We start from the raw sequence: 17,558 nt of genomic DNA on the forward strand, positions 1-17,558 counted from the left end.
CACACACACACAAAAAAATTATTAAACTTTTTTTTAATTTTAAAAATCTTACTTACACTCACACAACATATACACACACACACTTACCTGCAGCTCCCGACACTATATACATGAAAAGCATGCGGCACGTGCACGCGCGTTCGCATAGGAATGCACGGCCGCATGCTGTATAGAACAGCCCTTACCCGTAGCATAGAGTGGAGCCTGTCCTGGTGGCAGACACAGGAAGTTATAATTGACTTCCGGGATGGACCACTGGGACAGGCTCCATGCCTGCCCTCCTCTGCCGCCGTGATTTTCCTTCGCAGCAGCCACCATCCCCCCCGCCTTATTCTGTCACCGCCATCCTTCTCTTCCTCCCGGGACAACGGGACAATTCTTTGAAAAAAGGATAATCCTGTATACATGGGACATCTGGCAACCCTACCCCCCTTTCACATTACCCACACTGACCCCCTTTCAAATTACCCACACAGACCACCCGCTCCTTCCCATTACCCACACATTATCCCCCTGTGCATTACCTACACAGTCTTTTTCTCACTCACGATGCAACTAAAATGATAATACATTCACTAACTCATCTTGTCCCGGCTGGACTACCGCAACTTTCTCCTAGTTGACATTCCCCTTGTCCGCGTGTCCCAACTCCAATCCATCCAAAATGTTCCTGCCAGAACCATCTACCTCACTCACCACTCCACTATTCAAATCCCTACACTGACTTCCGATCTCATCTGGAATCAAATTTAAACTCTGGCTGTGAATTACAAAGTTCTCAACAAAGTTGCTCCCCTTGCATCTCAGCCCTCATCCCCAAATATATCCCAAACGCCCCTTACATTCTGCCATTACATCAGCCTAAGAGGGAGTTACAGAGTCCTCACACGCCCCCCCCCCCCCCCGCATTTTATTTAAATGTGGGGAAGAGCGCGGTGCCCCTGTAAGTGCTCCCCCCCAGCAAATTTCACGCCCCCCAGTTTGTGCACCCTTCTGTATCCCACAAAGAGCAGCCACTTTACCTTTTATTTCAACACTAGCTTTTGTGCCTGGGGAATGTAATATTGAATACATTTCCCCACCCCCACCCCTGCTGCTGGATGTAGTGCGGGGTGAGATTTGTCTCTGTCTGTGTCTGTGTGTGTGTGTCTGTCTGTGTGTGTGTCTCCCCCCGCTGCCGGAGGCAAGAAAATCAGGGCTCCACGGATTTGCTCAATAAACTAATTTATTGCCAATAGACTTAACGTTTCGGCCACACAGGCCTTTCTCAAAAGCAGAAATGGCATAATGTGCACAATCACAAACTCAACCCTCTTATAGCCCCAAACCAGGTGTCATGAATAGTCTAATTAGTTTAATTCAGTCCCTCATCATCCAGCGCCGTCGCTCTGTTAAAATCTCCTTCCTTGCTGACATCATGTGTTGGTATATCCTCCAATAGGAATCTTCTTCTGTATTCTCGCGAGAGTTCCTGCACCAAATCTCCTCTGGTAAGGTGGAGTGGTGTCAAAAGGGAACCTCCTCATCATGTGACGTCATCCCGTTGGCATCCTCATCAGCGTCATGGCCAGCTGCTGGACCCGCTGCTGGAACATGTCCCTGGCCCCCCCGACCCCCCCCCCCCCCCGCTCTGGCGGCACATCTCCCCGCGCTGCTGTGGTATGTCCCCCCCCTGTACCTGCACCACACTGTGATGTCCCTCCCTGTGATTATGTTACTACTGCATTGCATCACACTCTGCATTATCCCCCCCTCCCCCTTGCTGGCACATCTCCCCCCCTCCCCCCGCTGGCACATCTCCCCCCATCCCATCCCCCCGCTGGCACATCTCCCCCCTCTCCCCCCTCCGCTGGCACATCTCCCCCCCTCTCCCCTCCGTTGGCACATCTCCCCCCTGCTGGCACATCTCCCCCCCCCCCGCCGGCACATCTCCCCCGAACATAATCCAGGCAAGGACACGCCCCCTCCCTTAGTAGCCACCCCCCCTGCTCCTGCTCTAACAGATTTGCAGGACACCCGAGGGAAACTTAGAATGTCCATAATTTGGGAGGTGAGTGACATTGGAAGCTCAAAATAGTTGTGTTGACCTACAAATCCACTGCAGAATGTCCTGTGAAAGTTTTGTTGTGGTGCCGTTTGTGATATTTTGATGCTTCTGACATACATACAAACAAACAAACAGACAACTTAGAATTATAGTATAGATTATCCCTCATTCCATCTAGATTGTAAACTTTAATGAGCTGACCCCCATTACCTCTCTATACCTCTTTGCGCATGTTTGTCCTTATTTGCGATCTAACTCTGTTTATGCAATTATCATATCTCTGTACCGCCATTGTAATCCACTGCAGTATATGTTGGTGCTTTCCATATAACATTTTTTTAATAATAATAATACAGTCCCCCCTTCACAGTACCCACACTGACCCCCCCTTCACATAGCCCATACTAAACCCCTTTCACGTTATCCGCACTGACACGTACCTCATTAAATGCGTGCCTGACTGTAGTTGAGCGGAGACTCGTGCTTGTCTGACTGTGTGCTTTATAGCACCAACGTGCAGAGTGGATGCAGGCAGCATGGCTGTCACTCACCACTGGAGCCTCAAATCAAATATCCCACAATGCCTTCCGATGTGTTGGCCCGTGCATTTCAAGGCGCCAAACAGCCTTTAGGCATTGTTTGATTTGACAGCCACACTGCCTGCACCCACCCTGCACTTTGGCGCCATAAAGCGCTGCAGTCCATTGAAAAGCAGCTGAACCTTCACTTTTTCAAGACCAGCCGATAATGATGTCGATTGTAGGCACAAAGGAACATTAGAGATAAAAACATGATGAAAAATTATAATTATTGTAAGATAAATGATTACTGTTTACCTAGTCTGTAATCCTAAAGCCTTAAACCCACCACCATTCTGATCACTGCTACAAATTGCAATACAATGTAAAGAGGTAAAGCATGGAAAATATGCTCTCAAAGGAAGAATGCGAAAAATTCTATTCATACTTATTCCGACAAGGCATCTGCTAAAGAAGTGGGATGGTAGCAACCGAAATCCATTTATACAGCCCTTATCTTTACTTGCATTGTTCCTTCATGTTCCCCTTTGAACAAACAAAAGCCCACAACAGCACAGAGGAGGAAGATTTATGTTAAATTGAACCATTTTTCTGTATATATTGAAAATTCTATTTCTTTGGCTCTTCTGGAGATTGCTGCCCTATTCCATTTACGAAACATTTGGAATGATTGAATATTTAAGTTAAATTTAAAGGTAACTTCAATGCAGTATTTGCTTATAAAATGTCCTCTTCTTTTTTCAAGGGATCTGTTTTTTCCTGAGCTAATTGCGATATGACTCAGATGTCAACAGAAATGTTTTCCTTCCTTTCAGCTATAAGATGTTAGTATGCGGATATAGTTAGAGTCCAATGTTTATGATAACTACACACTACATACAGTACAGAAATCTGATTTTTAACCATTCTATAGTATTTTCATGTCAGGTTTATAAAAGCTTTGGCTATTCTTTTCTGCCCTGTCTTTATAGTTTTTTTTCCCATTCATTTCATTTGAGCATTACAGATTGATGTGTTTAAATATTGGGGATGAAACAGGCACATTACCTGCTTTATATATTACTGGAATGAGTAGCTGCCAGTGTTAGATATGGTCTTTATGAAATTGTGAATCATGGTACCATAAAACAAAGCCAATGGATCTTAACATACAGATGATATACAGTATACTGTGTGACAAAACCATTCAATTGTGTAAGGGGTCTCCTACTCTATACATAATCATTAGTAAGATGTTTCTATTAGATAATTGCAATGGAAACATATTAAACACGTTAAATATTATATATCATTTTTTTTTTCAAATACATTTCTCTCTTTGCTAGAAACTGAAAAGTGTGTGCAAGAAAAAGCAGGAATATGAGAATAAGTTCAAAGCAGCAAACCAGCAACTAGGACACATTGAGAGCACCTTGCAGCAACAATTAACTGACACACAGGTGAAGAGTTTAATGTGTTTAAGTCAATTTAGAACATATTATATTTGAATCTCACGAGTGACCTGCCATTTCTACTCAGTTGCCTTGGATGTATATAGTATTTTTCATCACTTGCTTGACGTAGTCTATTAGATCCATTGCCTTAAGAGAGGGTAAAATAAAGAGTAAAATTGATATTGGGGTCACTGGAGAGACTACTGTTCTGTTCACTTGCCAAACTAGTGCAGATTGCTAGAGGGCTTTAAGAAAACGGTGGAGAAAATCAATAAAGAAAGAAAAAGATTTCATATATAATTGAAATTGCCTGTTTATTACACTTTCACTCAGTAGATGGCACCTTCTTGTAAATGATGGGTAATATCAACCACTCGGTTACAAGATTGTATCAGCTACATACATATTACATTTAAGACCGTAGCATCAATATATCAGTATTATACAAGAAAATGTGTTCACATGGTATTGAATTTTTTTTTCCTTGACATTATTAAGGGCTTTATTCAATATGCTCCGAAGCAACTGATTGCACGGTTATCGTCCGAAAACTCCGGTCGAACTCAATAGGAGTTTGCGGTCAATAAGGGTGAGATCAGCCACCGAATAAGTTAACAAATATTTCTTATTATATTTTGTGTGACATCTATAATATTAGTACCTGTACTGAGCACATTTTACAAGTGAAATGTCTCTGAAATGTAGCAGCTGACATGCCAGTTGTTTGAATTCTAAAAGAATTGTGCTCAGAACCCAAATACTAGTGTAGCTTAGTGCCCCTGGCTATGTGTTCTCCTGCCCTAGCATGTAAGCCCGGGTAAGTGCAGGCAGTGATGGGGTTAAATCACATGGGCCAGGATGTGAGTCCGTTGGCACACTGGATAATTTGTTGCCATAGCCAGGTGCAGGCTAGATAACAGTTGGGAATGTCATGCCTGGTGGGAGGGGGGGTCTCTGCATCTGGCCTCGGGTAGCGTCCCCTGCCATGCAGATCGCTGCCCGTCTTGCGGAGTCTTCGGTAAGATCGTTACCTCTTTATCCTGGTGCATGTATGGCGTCCTGTAAAGCTCTGCTTGCCAACGTTCCTGATTCCGTGCTGGCTGAGGTCAAGGCAGGAGGGTCCATCTCCTCGTTACTACCGGAGTGCTGCCATGTCAGTTCGGCATTGTCTGGGCGGCCGCCCGCAACAAGAGGTAGATCCGGAGGGCTTCAGCAACGACATCGCAGACGACCCCGCCCGAGCTGAGGAATTTTGCGGCTATGGAGGAACTTCGTCAGGAGATGGCGGTGCCTTCTCCTGGTAGGGAGGTCAACGTGGGTGCAACACCGCAGCAGCTCAATGTGGGTGCAATAGCCCAGCAGCTCAATGTGGGCGCCACAGCCCAGCAGTTCGTCGAGGGTGGCTCAGCCCAGCTGATCAACACGGAGGTATCCACTATACCGCCCGTTACTTTTTCTTTCACCACTACCACAAGTTCTCCGGCGCTGCTGGTTCGAGTCACAAGAGATTCATTCGCCGGGTGAATCTGAAGATCACTGCTCCAGTGAGCTCTACAGCCCCTGTCAACCCGTTCCTACTGCGGTGTCGAGAGCGGGACCTAGCCCGGGAGCTGATATGGACTGACACAGTAGTGAAGGCCATAGTAACCGAGCTCCATGGATTTCCCGTGCACGAGAGGGCTCATATGATGTCAGTGATTGGCTGCGGTCGGCGCCTGGTAAATCGGACACCAGGGTACTCCTATGAACAGGTCACTAAAGGGAGATTGGCTCAGGACACTTTAACTGCCACAGAGACTGAACCAAAAGGTTCTTCCCCAAGGAGGGACAAGGTAGTGCCAAGCTCTTCCGGTAAAGATATGTCCTTTGATGATGCACCTGGTATAATGCTGTTTAGTACTATGTCACCTATAGAAGGTGGGGTCTTTATGTCGTTAACTCCAAAACCACCCTCTCCTATAAGCACTGTGAAATTTGACTGTGCTGCTATTTCACTTGGTTCTAATGCGGGGGAAGAGCTACCCTGGTGGGATTCTAGGTTCCATGGGTATGTCCTGCACATGCATAGGACCCGATTTCTGCTGGTACTAGATGATGTGGTAGATCAGTTTTGGGAAAAGGAGAGTTCACACCAGAACAGACTGCCAAAATTATTAAAAACTGCAGAAAGGATATAACTATGGGGCTTATTTCACCTTCTGGCCCGGGGGTGGTTATGTGTGTGGCCCCGTCAGAGGGACCATTATTCTAGGTATTGCCAGGGCAGGCTTGCAAGCAAAATCTCCTTATCAAAATCAGTAGGGGTGACCAGCTAGTGGTCCAGCATTATAGGAAGTCCCATGGGTACGACTACCCTTATGTACCTGAGCCTATAATGAGGGAAGCAGAGAAGCACAAGGAGGAATGGGTCAAGGACGCGGTCCTGGATTATCTGTCTACCCGCTGCAGTAGTAGCGCTCATTACAATGAGGATAGGGTTGCTTATCTTATCAAAGTATGGAAGGTAGGCAGGAATGTATACATAGCCTGGGTGGAGTATATTTCTGAGAAGGGTCAAGAGAGTTGCTATTCGGTTACAGTACCGGATAGGGATGGCAAATTTTTCCACAAACATGACCCCAAACACTAATACTGAATGTCAAATATTATTACAGCAGGATCGGTACTGCAAATTGACATGGTGAAAGTACAGAGCAGGATATGTGCTGCAAGGGTTATGCACACCACAGGAGAGCTGATTTCAGAGAGAGAAAGGGTCGTGTCACCTGATGGTCTGATCTTCATTCATTTTTTGCTCATTACTATTGGTGTAGCCAGGACTTACCTTGCTAGTTTATAGCAGTACACTGACTTTTGTTCTGAGTTCTTCATTAGACATTGGGGCAGTAGGGATAAACGGAAGTACCTCATGGTCATTCCAGACCTGAGGGAACGGGCTTGAGAAAGGGGTATCCCCCGAAACGTTACGTTGCCCCCCTTGTGAACCTACCCCATGTGTATTTATTTGTTACTGTTTCTATTCCCCCCCCCTCCCTGTCCCTTTTCCCTATTGTATTTACCCCATTATCATTATTGTTGCATATGTTACTACTGCGTTGCATCACTCTCTGCATTATCTTTTGTTCACATTAAATATCTTTCAGTGACATAATCCATAGTACCATTCTTCGTTAGACAGTGTGTGCTGGGACTTTTTGTGTGGTAGTATCGGTTAGGGGGTTTGGTCCACCTAGTCCCGTTGGCACCCTGCAATTTCATTTATATATTCTAGAGAGTGCGGTCTACTATATATATATATATACGTGTGACCCATTAACACCCGCCCCCCAAGCATGACGCTTCAAACTGCCATCTAGCCTGCACCTGGCTAGGGCAACAAATTATCCAGTAAGTACAATATATATTTATATATATATAGCCTATAGGGAACCATGTTAAAAATGGTTATTGAGGCAAAAAGTGACACTGTGTGCTCATTTGCATGTTATTTCCCAGAATCCCTTGCTGCAGTGGAAGTGCTGTATGCTGGGTGATAATGGGGAAAGGCGGGGTTGCAGACCTGCCTAAGACATGCAGATGAGCATACAGCTATATTTGCATATATATATATATATATATATATATATATATATATATATATATATATATATATATATATATATATATATATATATATATATATATTGTACTTACTGGATAATTTGTTGCCCTAGCCAGGTGCAGGCTAGATGGCAGTTTGGAGCGTCATGCTTGGGGGGCGGGTGTTAATGGGTCACACGTAGTGTGGTGTGACACCGGTACCTCCTCTAAAACCTGCCCAGTTTGGGGCAGGGTTATTAACCCTCCCCAGGTATATAAGAGGCTCCTGACCCAAATTGAGAGAGATTCCAGGATGCAGCCTGCTCCCCAGAGAGTGAGGCAGTGTCTGTCTTACCCCATCAGGGGTAAAAGAGTGGCGACAAGCCCCAAGGGCCTCAAGCCATATGGAAGATGCGAGGGAAGATGTACCATGATTTGTCGGGTGTAAAAGAGTACCTCTCTTGCAAGAGAAGGAATCGGGTTCTTGCCTGTCAAATAAAAGGTGAACCTTCCTGGACTCTGTGTGATTACTGAGAAGGGGTTCCTGTAGGGAATACTCTCTGCCTCTGGCAGCTCCCTACAGGATGGAGGCGCTGAACCGAAGAACCACCAGCCTGTCCCGTTGCTACTCCCACTATCATCCGCGGAGACTCAGGCTTCCTGGCGTACAGCAGGTGAGCTACCCAGCACCAAAGACACACATAGCATGCAGATCTCCCGTGGAGGGGGGTGGGGGGTGTTACATTTGGAGGCGCTGCTGAGATAAGCAATCAGGACAGCAAAAGAAGGGGATATTTGCTGAAGGAGAAGCGAGGGCCAGTCGCTGTATCCGAGCCACGTATCCCCACTACTTGCAAGCGTGGGTGCTCTCTGAGAGGGAAGCATCCAGCGCCCAATGCTGCCTAACTGAGAACTGAATGGGGGCACTCATTGTATCAGGGCCATTTATTACCTTGTCCGGGACACTCACATATCTGAGAGGTGCCTGAACTCACAACATCAGTGCCAAGTCCCTACATTTCAAAAGGCTGAGATGTGCTTGAAACCCATGGTATCAGACGAGTGCATGTGGATAATATGCCTACGTGTGGATCGCTTGAAAGACAGCACCCCCAACTTGGAATTCAGACATTCCTGGCCTACAGCAGGTGAGCAACCCAGCACCAGGGACACACATAGCATGCAGATCTCCCGTAAGAGGGGGGGTGGGGGAGTTGTTACACTAGTCATATTCAGTCCTTAAGAAATTATATTAATATAGGAATTTGACAGTGTTCAGTTGGTTCAGTCATACACTTGAATAACACATGTACTATCAGAGTGGGATATCAATGGTCACGGAGGAAAATTAGTGTAGGGCTCAATTATTGGGCCATTATTTAGCTTGTTGGGGGTAGTGTCAGTTTATGCGGCCACATTGTCCTCCAGACCAGGGGGGCGCAAACTTTTTTCCCTGCGCCCCCCTGCCGGCTGTCCCCTCACTCCCGCGCCCCCCTCCCAACCCCAACTTACCCGCGCTCCGGCGTAATGACGTCACGTTGCCATAGCAACGTGACGTCACATGACCTCGCAGCGTCATTTTGACGCCACGTTGCCATGGCGACACATGGGAGGAAGCCGCCGGAGCCACGGTAAGTTAGGTTTACAGAGGCCCTGCAGCTCCCCCGGCACTTAATTTAAGTGCCTTCGGGAAGCGCGTGGGGCCTCTGTAAACCCCGCGCCCCCCGTCGGCAGTGTCGCGCCCCCCCTGGGGGTCGCGCCCCACAGTTTGCGCACCGCTGCTCCAGACTATACCAGGAGAATGGAGGCTAATTATTCCTGAACTGATGGTCTCCCAGAGATATGACTGAGTGGTTCTGCTACTGGAGATCCCACAGTGCAGGCAGTGTAAAAAAAAGTACTTCTAATTATTCTCATACATTAAAATAATGAATGTACCAGATAAGTCCCATGCCCACCAAAGGTATTAAGTTTGTCTCACAAAAATAAAGCTGCTATTTTCAGGCTACCCCACAAATTGTTTGGGCAGCTAGTAACTGAGATGTTTACAATTAAACTTCTGGCAGGTTATGCACCAGCTGCTGTATGTGCTGAAATCCGAGTTTATACCCGACTACATTCTAGCATCATGTGAATGAAGTGCAGTTCTCAGTGCTTCTCATTATTTCCCATACAGTATATAATATAGTGAGAAATGGGATATCACACCATTATGCAGCGGTTTCCATTCACTTGCATGGGCGTCATACATTGTTGACTGTGTGTTATCTCGGTTTTCACTGTATTAAATAGGAGCCTATGTTAGAATAATCCTTAGAACTGTTAAAATATGGAAACAATCTCAAAAAATATTTCCTAAATCTGCCTATATACTGTACCCCTGCCCACACAATAAATAAGAAGTTAATTCACAAGTCTTATATGGGTGATCTAGGAAATATTTAATAACAACACATTCTAGTGATACACTGGACATAAGAAGGGTTTAGAAGTCAAACATGCAGTACAGATAAGCTGCATGAAGTTTGCTATAGTGATTTACAGTAGTATGTAGTGCTTGAGTATAGAGGTATGAAAATTATTTAAAAATCAGTGCTCAGAAAAAAACCTCATTAAGAAGTCAAATACAGGTCCCAGAGCTCTGCATCTGCTGATAGCCACATGTACAGTAAGTAAGCGTGTGTTGTAGCTCTGCATGTAAGTAAGCATGTGCTGCAGCTCTGCATGTAAGTAAGCATGTGTTGCTGCTCTGCATGCAAGTAAGCATGTGTTGCTGCTCTGCATGCAAGTAAGCATGTGTTGCAGCTTCGGGCCGCGCAATATTAGTCCTGTTTGGGAAAATCACTGAAACGCTGCACTGCAAGTGCTAACAATCCCCACTGTTTGCTTATGATTATACTGCATATTTATATCTTATGTTGCCTTTAATATTAGCAGTGCTGCAATCATAAAAAAAACAACAACAAAAAACAACAAGAAACATTAAATGGACCTGAGTAAAGAATATGGGTGAATTCTAAAAACATATCCAGATAAGCACACTGACCTTTTCACTTTTAGCTTCATGTGAAATTTACACACGTTTTTTTTGTTTGTCTGGTACTTTAGAAGAGAGCAAGTGTGAACCAATAAGAATAGACTGACATAAAATATGACAACAAGACAGCATGTATGTGGTACAGGTTGAATGGGGATGGATGTCATCAACTGCGACTTCAGTCCCATACTGTAGGACCTGATTTTGGTGGAACAGAACTGTGTCCTGGAAATACTGACATCTTAAGTTAACTACAGATATAACTGGGAACTGATATTATCTAATTGCATATATTTTTATCAAATAAATAACCTGAATGTTGTTTATTTTCCCTTTCTTTTCTCATTGCATTTTCAGGATCAATGCTCCCGCGCTTCTGAACAGCTAAAGCACACTATTGAAAGTACAGACAAATTTCGTATTGAAACTCGTGACTTAATACAGTATGGAATCATAGTGGGAAAAGCCATGAAATCAATAATGGAGGCTATTGCTATGTTACAGTAAGAGATTTGTGTATTTTTTAATGAATTTGCAGTTTGTCTCTTACTTATTGCTGACGTGGAGTGATGATATCACCAATAGTGTTCAGCATGACAAATAACATTAAATAGCTGTCATTGCCATCTTACTAGAATATAAATATTGTTTTTTTCAGTGCTTTAATGTTGAGGAATAGAAAAAAAATGTCTTTGAAAGGGACTGATTCTTGTCTAGCAAAAAGGCAAGTCAATCTTTTGAAGGTGCTCCCTCCTTATCCATTAAATTCATGATTTAACACTGGTTCAAGTAGGGAGTTGGGTCACATAAACTGATGGTCAGTAATGGTCCTTGTAATAGCGCCAAGGAGAAAGTAAATGCACTGGAAGAAAAAGAAAACGTGTTTCCTAGGCTACAATTTTGCATACAGTATGGTATACAAGAGGTACAGGTATTTCAATGATATCAGAGTCTGCCCAGTGTCACTTTGGGAAAAGTAGACAGCAGGAGATTTATGAAATAAACTTTTATTCAATAAATCTGGACCTACTGTTGTACTATTTGTTTGCTGTTTTGTGCCTGATAAATACAGCTTAACCCTGTTATAGCGCTGTCCTCGGGGGCCACCCGCGACTACCGCGTTATAAACAGGGTCGTGGAAAAAAATGGCCGTCGAATTTTTTATAATTTTTTTTGTGGTGGTACTGTGTCCGCCGGAGGGGGAAAGCTGAGAACTCTCCCAGCGTTCCCAGACACGGTGGGGCAGCGGCAACAGCACACAGCACTTACCCGGCATCTGGTATCTCTTCTCACTGTCTCTGCTTCCTACTTCTGCTTCCGTCTTGCGAGAGCAAGCTCCCTTAAAGAGACAGTGTGTCTCTGTGTGTGTGTGTGTGTGTGTGTGTGTGTGTGTGTGTGTATTTGACTGTGTGAGACTCTGTGTGTGTCAGTGTGTGTGTGTGCTGTGAGTGTGTGCAGTGTGCTGTGAGTGTATGCAGTGTGCTGTGAATGTATGCAGTGTGCTGTGAGTGTATGCAGTGTGCTGTGAATGTATGCAGTGTGCTGTGAGTGTGCTATGAGGTGTAGCCCCAGTGCCCTCCGGCTCCCAGAGACCCCCCTCCTTTGGATCAGCACGGTCGCGGGTGCCGCCAGAGCCAGCAACGGACCCGCCGGCTATTTCCAAAGGTGGGGGCCGGAGCAGGGAGCAATCCGAGCCGTAGGAGGCTCGGCGGCGCACCCGGCTAGCGGGGGCCGCCATTATGGTTGCGCGCGCAGGCGCCGTGATCGCGCATGCACGGTTGAAGCTAGGGAGTTGCGGCGGCCATTAGAGAGTTGCGCATGCGCAGGAGAATCGCGCACGCAGCCCCAATATAGGACTAGCCTCCAGGGGACTACAATTCCCAGGAGGCTAGGGGTGAAAGGCACCAGATGCCTCAGCAAGGCCAATAGGGCTGGAGGGTTGCCCTGTCAGGGATATGGATACATTTCGCGGGGTTTTGAGGAGAGAGTCAGTCAGCGCCAAGAGCAGTTAGGGGAAGGAGGTAGGGTGCAGGAGTCAGTGACTCCCTGCACTAGGCCAGCAGCCCCCGAGGCCCGAGATAGCCCTGAGCCACCCAGTAGAGTGAGTTGTGTCAGGGACAGGCCCCAGGTTAGGGACCTTGCCCCTTACTATTCAGAACCAGTTAGGGACCCCGCGGACGCGGCGCGTTCGTCTAGAAGTTTGGGCTCAGACCTTCGCGGTTGCTGCAGCAGTCATCCGGGTTGGATCGCCCCGGACGGTAGTCCCTGTGTTCATTCGCCATCGGATCTTTTGTGAAGCTCCTTGGCATGCCCGGGCACTGGAGTGCTCGGCAGGTAACCCTCACCAAGTGCACCAACGAGTCATATCACATTCACACGGGACATAGTGGCTGCGCAGTCACACATATCTATCTCACTTGAGGGTGGGGTGATACTGTGTGGGGGTACTGGACACTGGGTGGGATCATCCGGTGGAAGTGCAGGTGGAGGCGCTGCACCGAGTACGAGGTTACTCATATTATACTTGTGTTAGGAATGTGAGCGCACAGCGCCTCAGGCGGAGCTCACGCCTCTCTCCTTACACTGCTCAGACCCTTCCACTACAACCACGCAAGCCCTCTTCAGCTTCATCACTTACCCCTCGGCATGGTGGGACGCTCCACGAGGTTCTTCCTCCATGCTCTGCGCCACAGCCGTCGGCGCGGAATCGCCGTCCCGCGCGCACGTGCGCACTCCACGTTGTTTCCTCTCATGCACACGTTGGACTTACAGTGCACACACAAAAGCCCTTGAACTTATCCCCACTCAGGCTCCGCCCCCAAACACCGCATGGTTACAATCTGGCTCTTGCTGAGTGTCACCTGAGCTCTAAGAACAGCATCCAATGCTCTGAAGCTCCCTGGGCTCCTCCAAGCACGCCCCCTCTCCTGGTTGGCTGTTCCAGCTTTATATACCCTCTCTGTTCTGTGCTTCCTCGCTCGTCATAGTTTTTGTATGGGTGTTTCACAGTGCTTGTTCTTTGATTCTCTCGGTTTTGACGCGGCTTGGCAGACTATCCCCTTTGGCTCTCAACTTCGGATTGTTCCTGTTTACGTACCTTCTGGCTCCCTTCGACCACGGCACTCATCTCGATTCCTCCATACGTCTCCTACCCCTGATCTCGGCAACGGCAACGACCATTCTTCTGGGAAAACGGTATCGGCAAGTATTCTCGCAATACACCCCATCTGGCCTGGCACCATCTAATACCACAACCCGGACACGTCCCTCGCTCTGTCTGTGTGTGTATTCATACCTGCCACCTCAGTTCTAGGGACAGGTCTGGTCTGCGGGCTACTCCGGCGTAACAACTTGTCCCAGGTTCCCCGTGGCGGAAGCTCAGCCCTCCTGTAAGCCTAACAGGTAAAGCACCACACCTGGTAACATTAGGTTCCCCGCACACACACACTATCTGCGATTGGGTGGGGGAATACCCGTTACATTTGGAGGCGCTGCTGAAATCAGACCTGCGGTGCCCTATTGTATTTTTTTGGCGAAATTGTCCACCATGTTTGTAAAGTCCGGACACGAGGTCCTCGCCTGGGCCTTGAGGCAAGATTTGAACCCCCGTTGTGTGGTAGCCGTAGGAGGTCTTCCCGCACCTATATCCGACGTGGAGGTCTGTGACCATATGTGTAAAATTCCCGGGTGGCCGTACGCCTGTATTTTAGATGAAGAACAAGACCCCACGTCCATGTGCAGATCGATACTTTTTGTGGTGTCACCCACGTGGGATATATGCCTGTCAGAGGCCCCGTCCACACTGTTTATGCCAGGGGGCCCCGTGAGGGTTATCCTTTAGTCTACGCTAACCTGGCGCCATGGCAATTTTCCCCAAGCTGGAAGCGTGCACGTGCCGCTGCGCTCAAGGCGGCAAATTACCTTGCAGAAAGCTGTCCAGGATTGGCGGGAAAACCAGAAGTCTACCCCCCTATCTATGCCGAGAGCCCTAGTGTAATTGCTGAGACTGTGATTAAAATGGAGGCTCCCTCAAGCCGTGAGTCACACCTAAGATGGCGGCTCCCGCCAAGTCGGGAGAACACCAGGACTGTGCAAGAAATTGTTGCAGAGTATTGTCCGGGTTGGGCGCGAAAACCAGAGCCCCGCCCCTGCACTGTGAGTAGCTCAGCACAGAGTCAGAACCACTTCTTGAAAGAGGGTTCTCCGCCTCTGGAGTCCACCAGGGTGAGTCAGCACAAGGATGCCCAATCAGTAACTGCTGTCTCAACTAAGGACAGTACAGGATGCAGCGAACCACATCTGCAATTGTATGGTGTTTGGCCCGCAGAGAGACTGTATGTAAGATTTCTTTTGTGCCCGTGCTTACAGAAAGACCGTAAACTCTCCGGTGGTATGAACTTTGATCCCTATCAGCGACCACGAGGGGTTCAGGTAGTGAAAGTCGAAGGAAAAAGGTACGTCCGGTGTCTATGCCCCCAGTGTGCTTTTCCAGATGGCGAATTGAGTTGGGGACCCAAGTGTGCCTGCTGCGAGGCACAGTTCCTAAAACCAGTGCTGCTGTGTGCTACGGAACCCGCAGAGGAAGATGCGGCTAACCAGCCTACCTCAACTACAGAGGCCCCGTGCGCCCTAACTGCGGTTCCAGATTCGGTTTTAATTCCGGAACCACAGATGGAACCACAGATGGAACCACCGGTGGCCAGTGAAGCTGAGGACAAAGAGCCGTTTGCCTCGCCTGCTGTGGGCCCGTGTGCCCTACTATGGCCAGTCCGGCCTAAGATGATGGTACCGTCGGTCCTAGGCTTGGGATCAATGCCTAACGACGACAAGGGTGAGTTGACTGCCTCAGGGGTGTCGGGTGTGAGCTTCCAGGTGACCGCGGAGCATGGTAGCTTCTTAAGTCTGGCCACAAGGGCGATTGGCTCCACTCAGGCATTGCGTCCTGGCGGAGGTGTCCCCCTTAGAAGACTGCTGTTCAGTGGTGCGAGCGGACCAGTACCCACGGCCTATCGTCAGGTGAAGAGGAAAGACAGCAGCCAACCAGCCGTGGTGATGCGCCAGCCGGCGGACCACTCACGTGAAGATGAAGCATATGCTGCGGACCCTGCTGTGGACACGCTGCGCATCGACATCCCTCGGCAGCAAGCACTGGTGCGGCCGGAGCCGCGGAAGAGTCCCCCGGCCGTGGCGACTCCCAGTGTGTCGGAGGGACATCCGGAGGAAGAGGAACCCATCGCAAGCCAGCGGAGTGGTGAGGAACCTCCTTACTCCCCACAGGCTCCGATGGAGGCGGCCGTGGAAAAGGCCCGAACTAAGGCTCCTGACCTGAGTGTGAGCCCGTGCGCTCCAACCCAAATGGTCCGAGGACTGGGATCCAACGCTCCCGAGCTCCCAGAAAGTGAGTGGACTGCCCCAGAAGTGACTGATGGAGCCAACAAAGACTGTGCTGTGGCCACTCTGGTAACTATTGCCTTCTTCATGCGCAACATGGAGCGCTTTATTCATCATGTGGTGGACAGAGGAAAAGGTCCGGGCCTCCCTGTAAACCGCATATACGATGCGGACGGTCGGGTAAAGGTCTGGCCAAGAGACATTGTACTATTCCTTCCACCAGGGGGAGGAAGTAGTAAGGACCCCGTGACTGTTACCCCAGAGCAGGATCTCCAAGAGATTATCCCGGCGGAGGCTCACAAAAGTCAAAGTGAGGTACCCCCACATGATCAGTTAGGGGCACCCCACGCTTGGTCTCGGCAAACAGCAAACACTTAGCTGGCCTCAGGTATTACTGTGGGTGTTATGTGGTGTACCAAGTCATACAAAGCTCATGTGATATGTTGTATATTCTATGTACTGCATTTTTATTATATAATGTTTGTACATGGTTATGTCTACTATCCAAGCGAGGTCGTTGGGATTTCACCAGGGGGAGAGTGTAGCCCTGGTACCCTCCGGCTCCCAGAGACCCCCCTCCTTTGGATCAGCACGGTCGCGGGTGCCGCAAGAGCCAGTGACGGACCCGTCGGCTGTTTCCAAAGGTGGGGGCCGGAGCAGGGAGCAATCCGTGCCGTAGGAGGCTCGGCGGCGCGCCCGGCTAGCGGGGGCCGCCATTATGGTTGCGCGCGCAGGCGCCGTGATCGCGCATGCGCGGTTGAAGCTAGGGAGTTTCGGCGGCCATTAGAGAGTTGCGCATGTGCAGGAGAATCGCGCACTCAGCCCCAATATAGGACTAGCCTCCACGGGACTACAATTCCCAGGAGGCTAGGGGTGGAAGGCACCAGGTGCCTCAGCACGGCCAATAGGGCTGGAGGGTTGCCCTGTCAGGAATATCGATACATTTCGCGGGGTTTTGAGGAGAGAGTCAGTCAGCGCCAGGAGCAGCTAGGGGAAGGAGGTAGGGTGCATGAGTCAGTGACTCCCTGCACTAGGCCAGCAGCCCCCGAGGCCCGAGATAGCCCTGAGCCACCCAGGTTAGTGAGTGAGTTGTGTCAGGCACAGGCCCCAGGTTAGGGACCCTGCCCCTTACTATTCAGAACCAGTTAGGGACCCCGCGGACGCGGCGCGTTCGTCTAGAAGTTTGGGCTCAGACCTTCGCGGTTGCTGCAGCAGTCATCCGAGTTGGATCGCCCCAGACGGTAGTCCCTGTGTTCATTCGCCATCGGATCCTTTGCGAAGCTCCTTGGCAGGCCCGGGTACTGGAGTGCTCAGCAGGTAACCCTCACCAAGTGCACCAACGAGTCATATCACATTCACACGGGACATAGTGGCTGCGCAGTCACACATATCTATCTCACTTGAGGGTGGGGTGATACTGTGTGGGGGTACTGGACACTGGGTGGGATCATCCGGTGGAAGTGCAGGTGCACCGAGTACGAGGTTACTCATATTATACTTGTCCCAGGTTCCCCGTGGCGGAAGCTCAGCCC

At 48.7% G+C, this 17,558-nt stretch overlaps 1 protein-coding gene across 4 annotated transcripts in view; it reads left to right on the top strand.

The window, feature by feature from the left end:
* The window catches only part of CCDC178 (coiled-coil domain containing 178), a 387,874-nt gene that overhangs the window by 131,468 nt on the left and 238,848 nt on the right, over positions 1-17,558 (top strand). For all 4 annotated transcript variants that reach the window (XR_012798754.1, XM_075584634.1, XM_075584645.1 and 1 more), the window contains exons 15-16: positions 3,912-4,025; positions 10,993-11,138. Coding sequence is in view for 3 of the 4 variants with exons in the window: in XM_075584634.1 (XP_075440749.1) it covers positions 3,912-4,025; positions 10,993-11,138 (260 nt within the window). In the remaining variant the exon portion in view is untranslated. The remainder of the gene's footprint in view (positions 1-3,911; positions 4,026-10,992; positions 11,139-17,558) is intronic.

The sequence above is a fragment of the Ascaphus truei genome, chromosome 2, assembly GCF_040206685.1.
Source record: "Ascaphus truei isolate aAscTru1 chromosome 2, aAscTru1.hap1, whole genome shotgun sequence".
In the NCBI taxonomy this organism is placed as follows: Eukaryota; Metazoa; Chordata; class Amphibia; order Anura; family Ascaphidae; genus Ascaphus; species Ascaphus truei.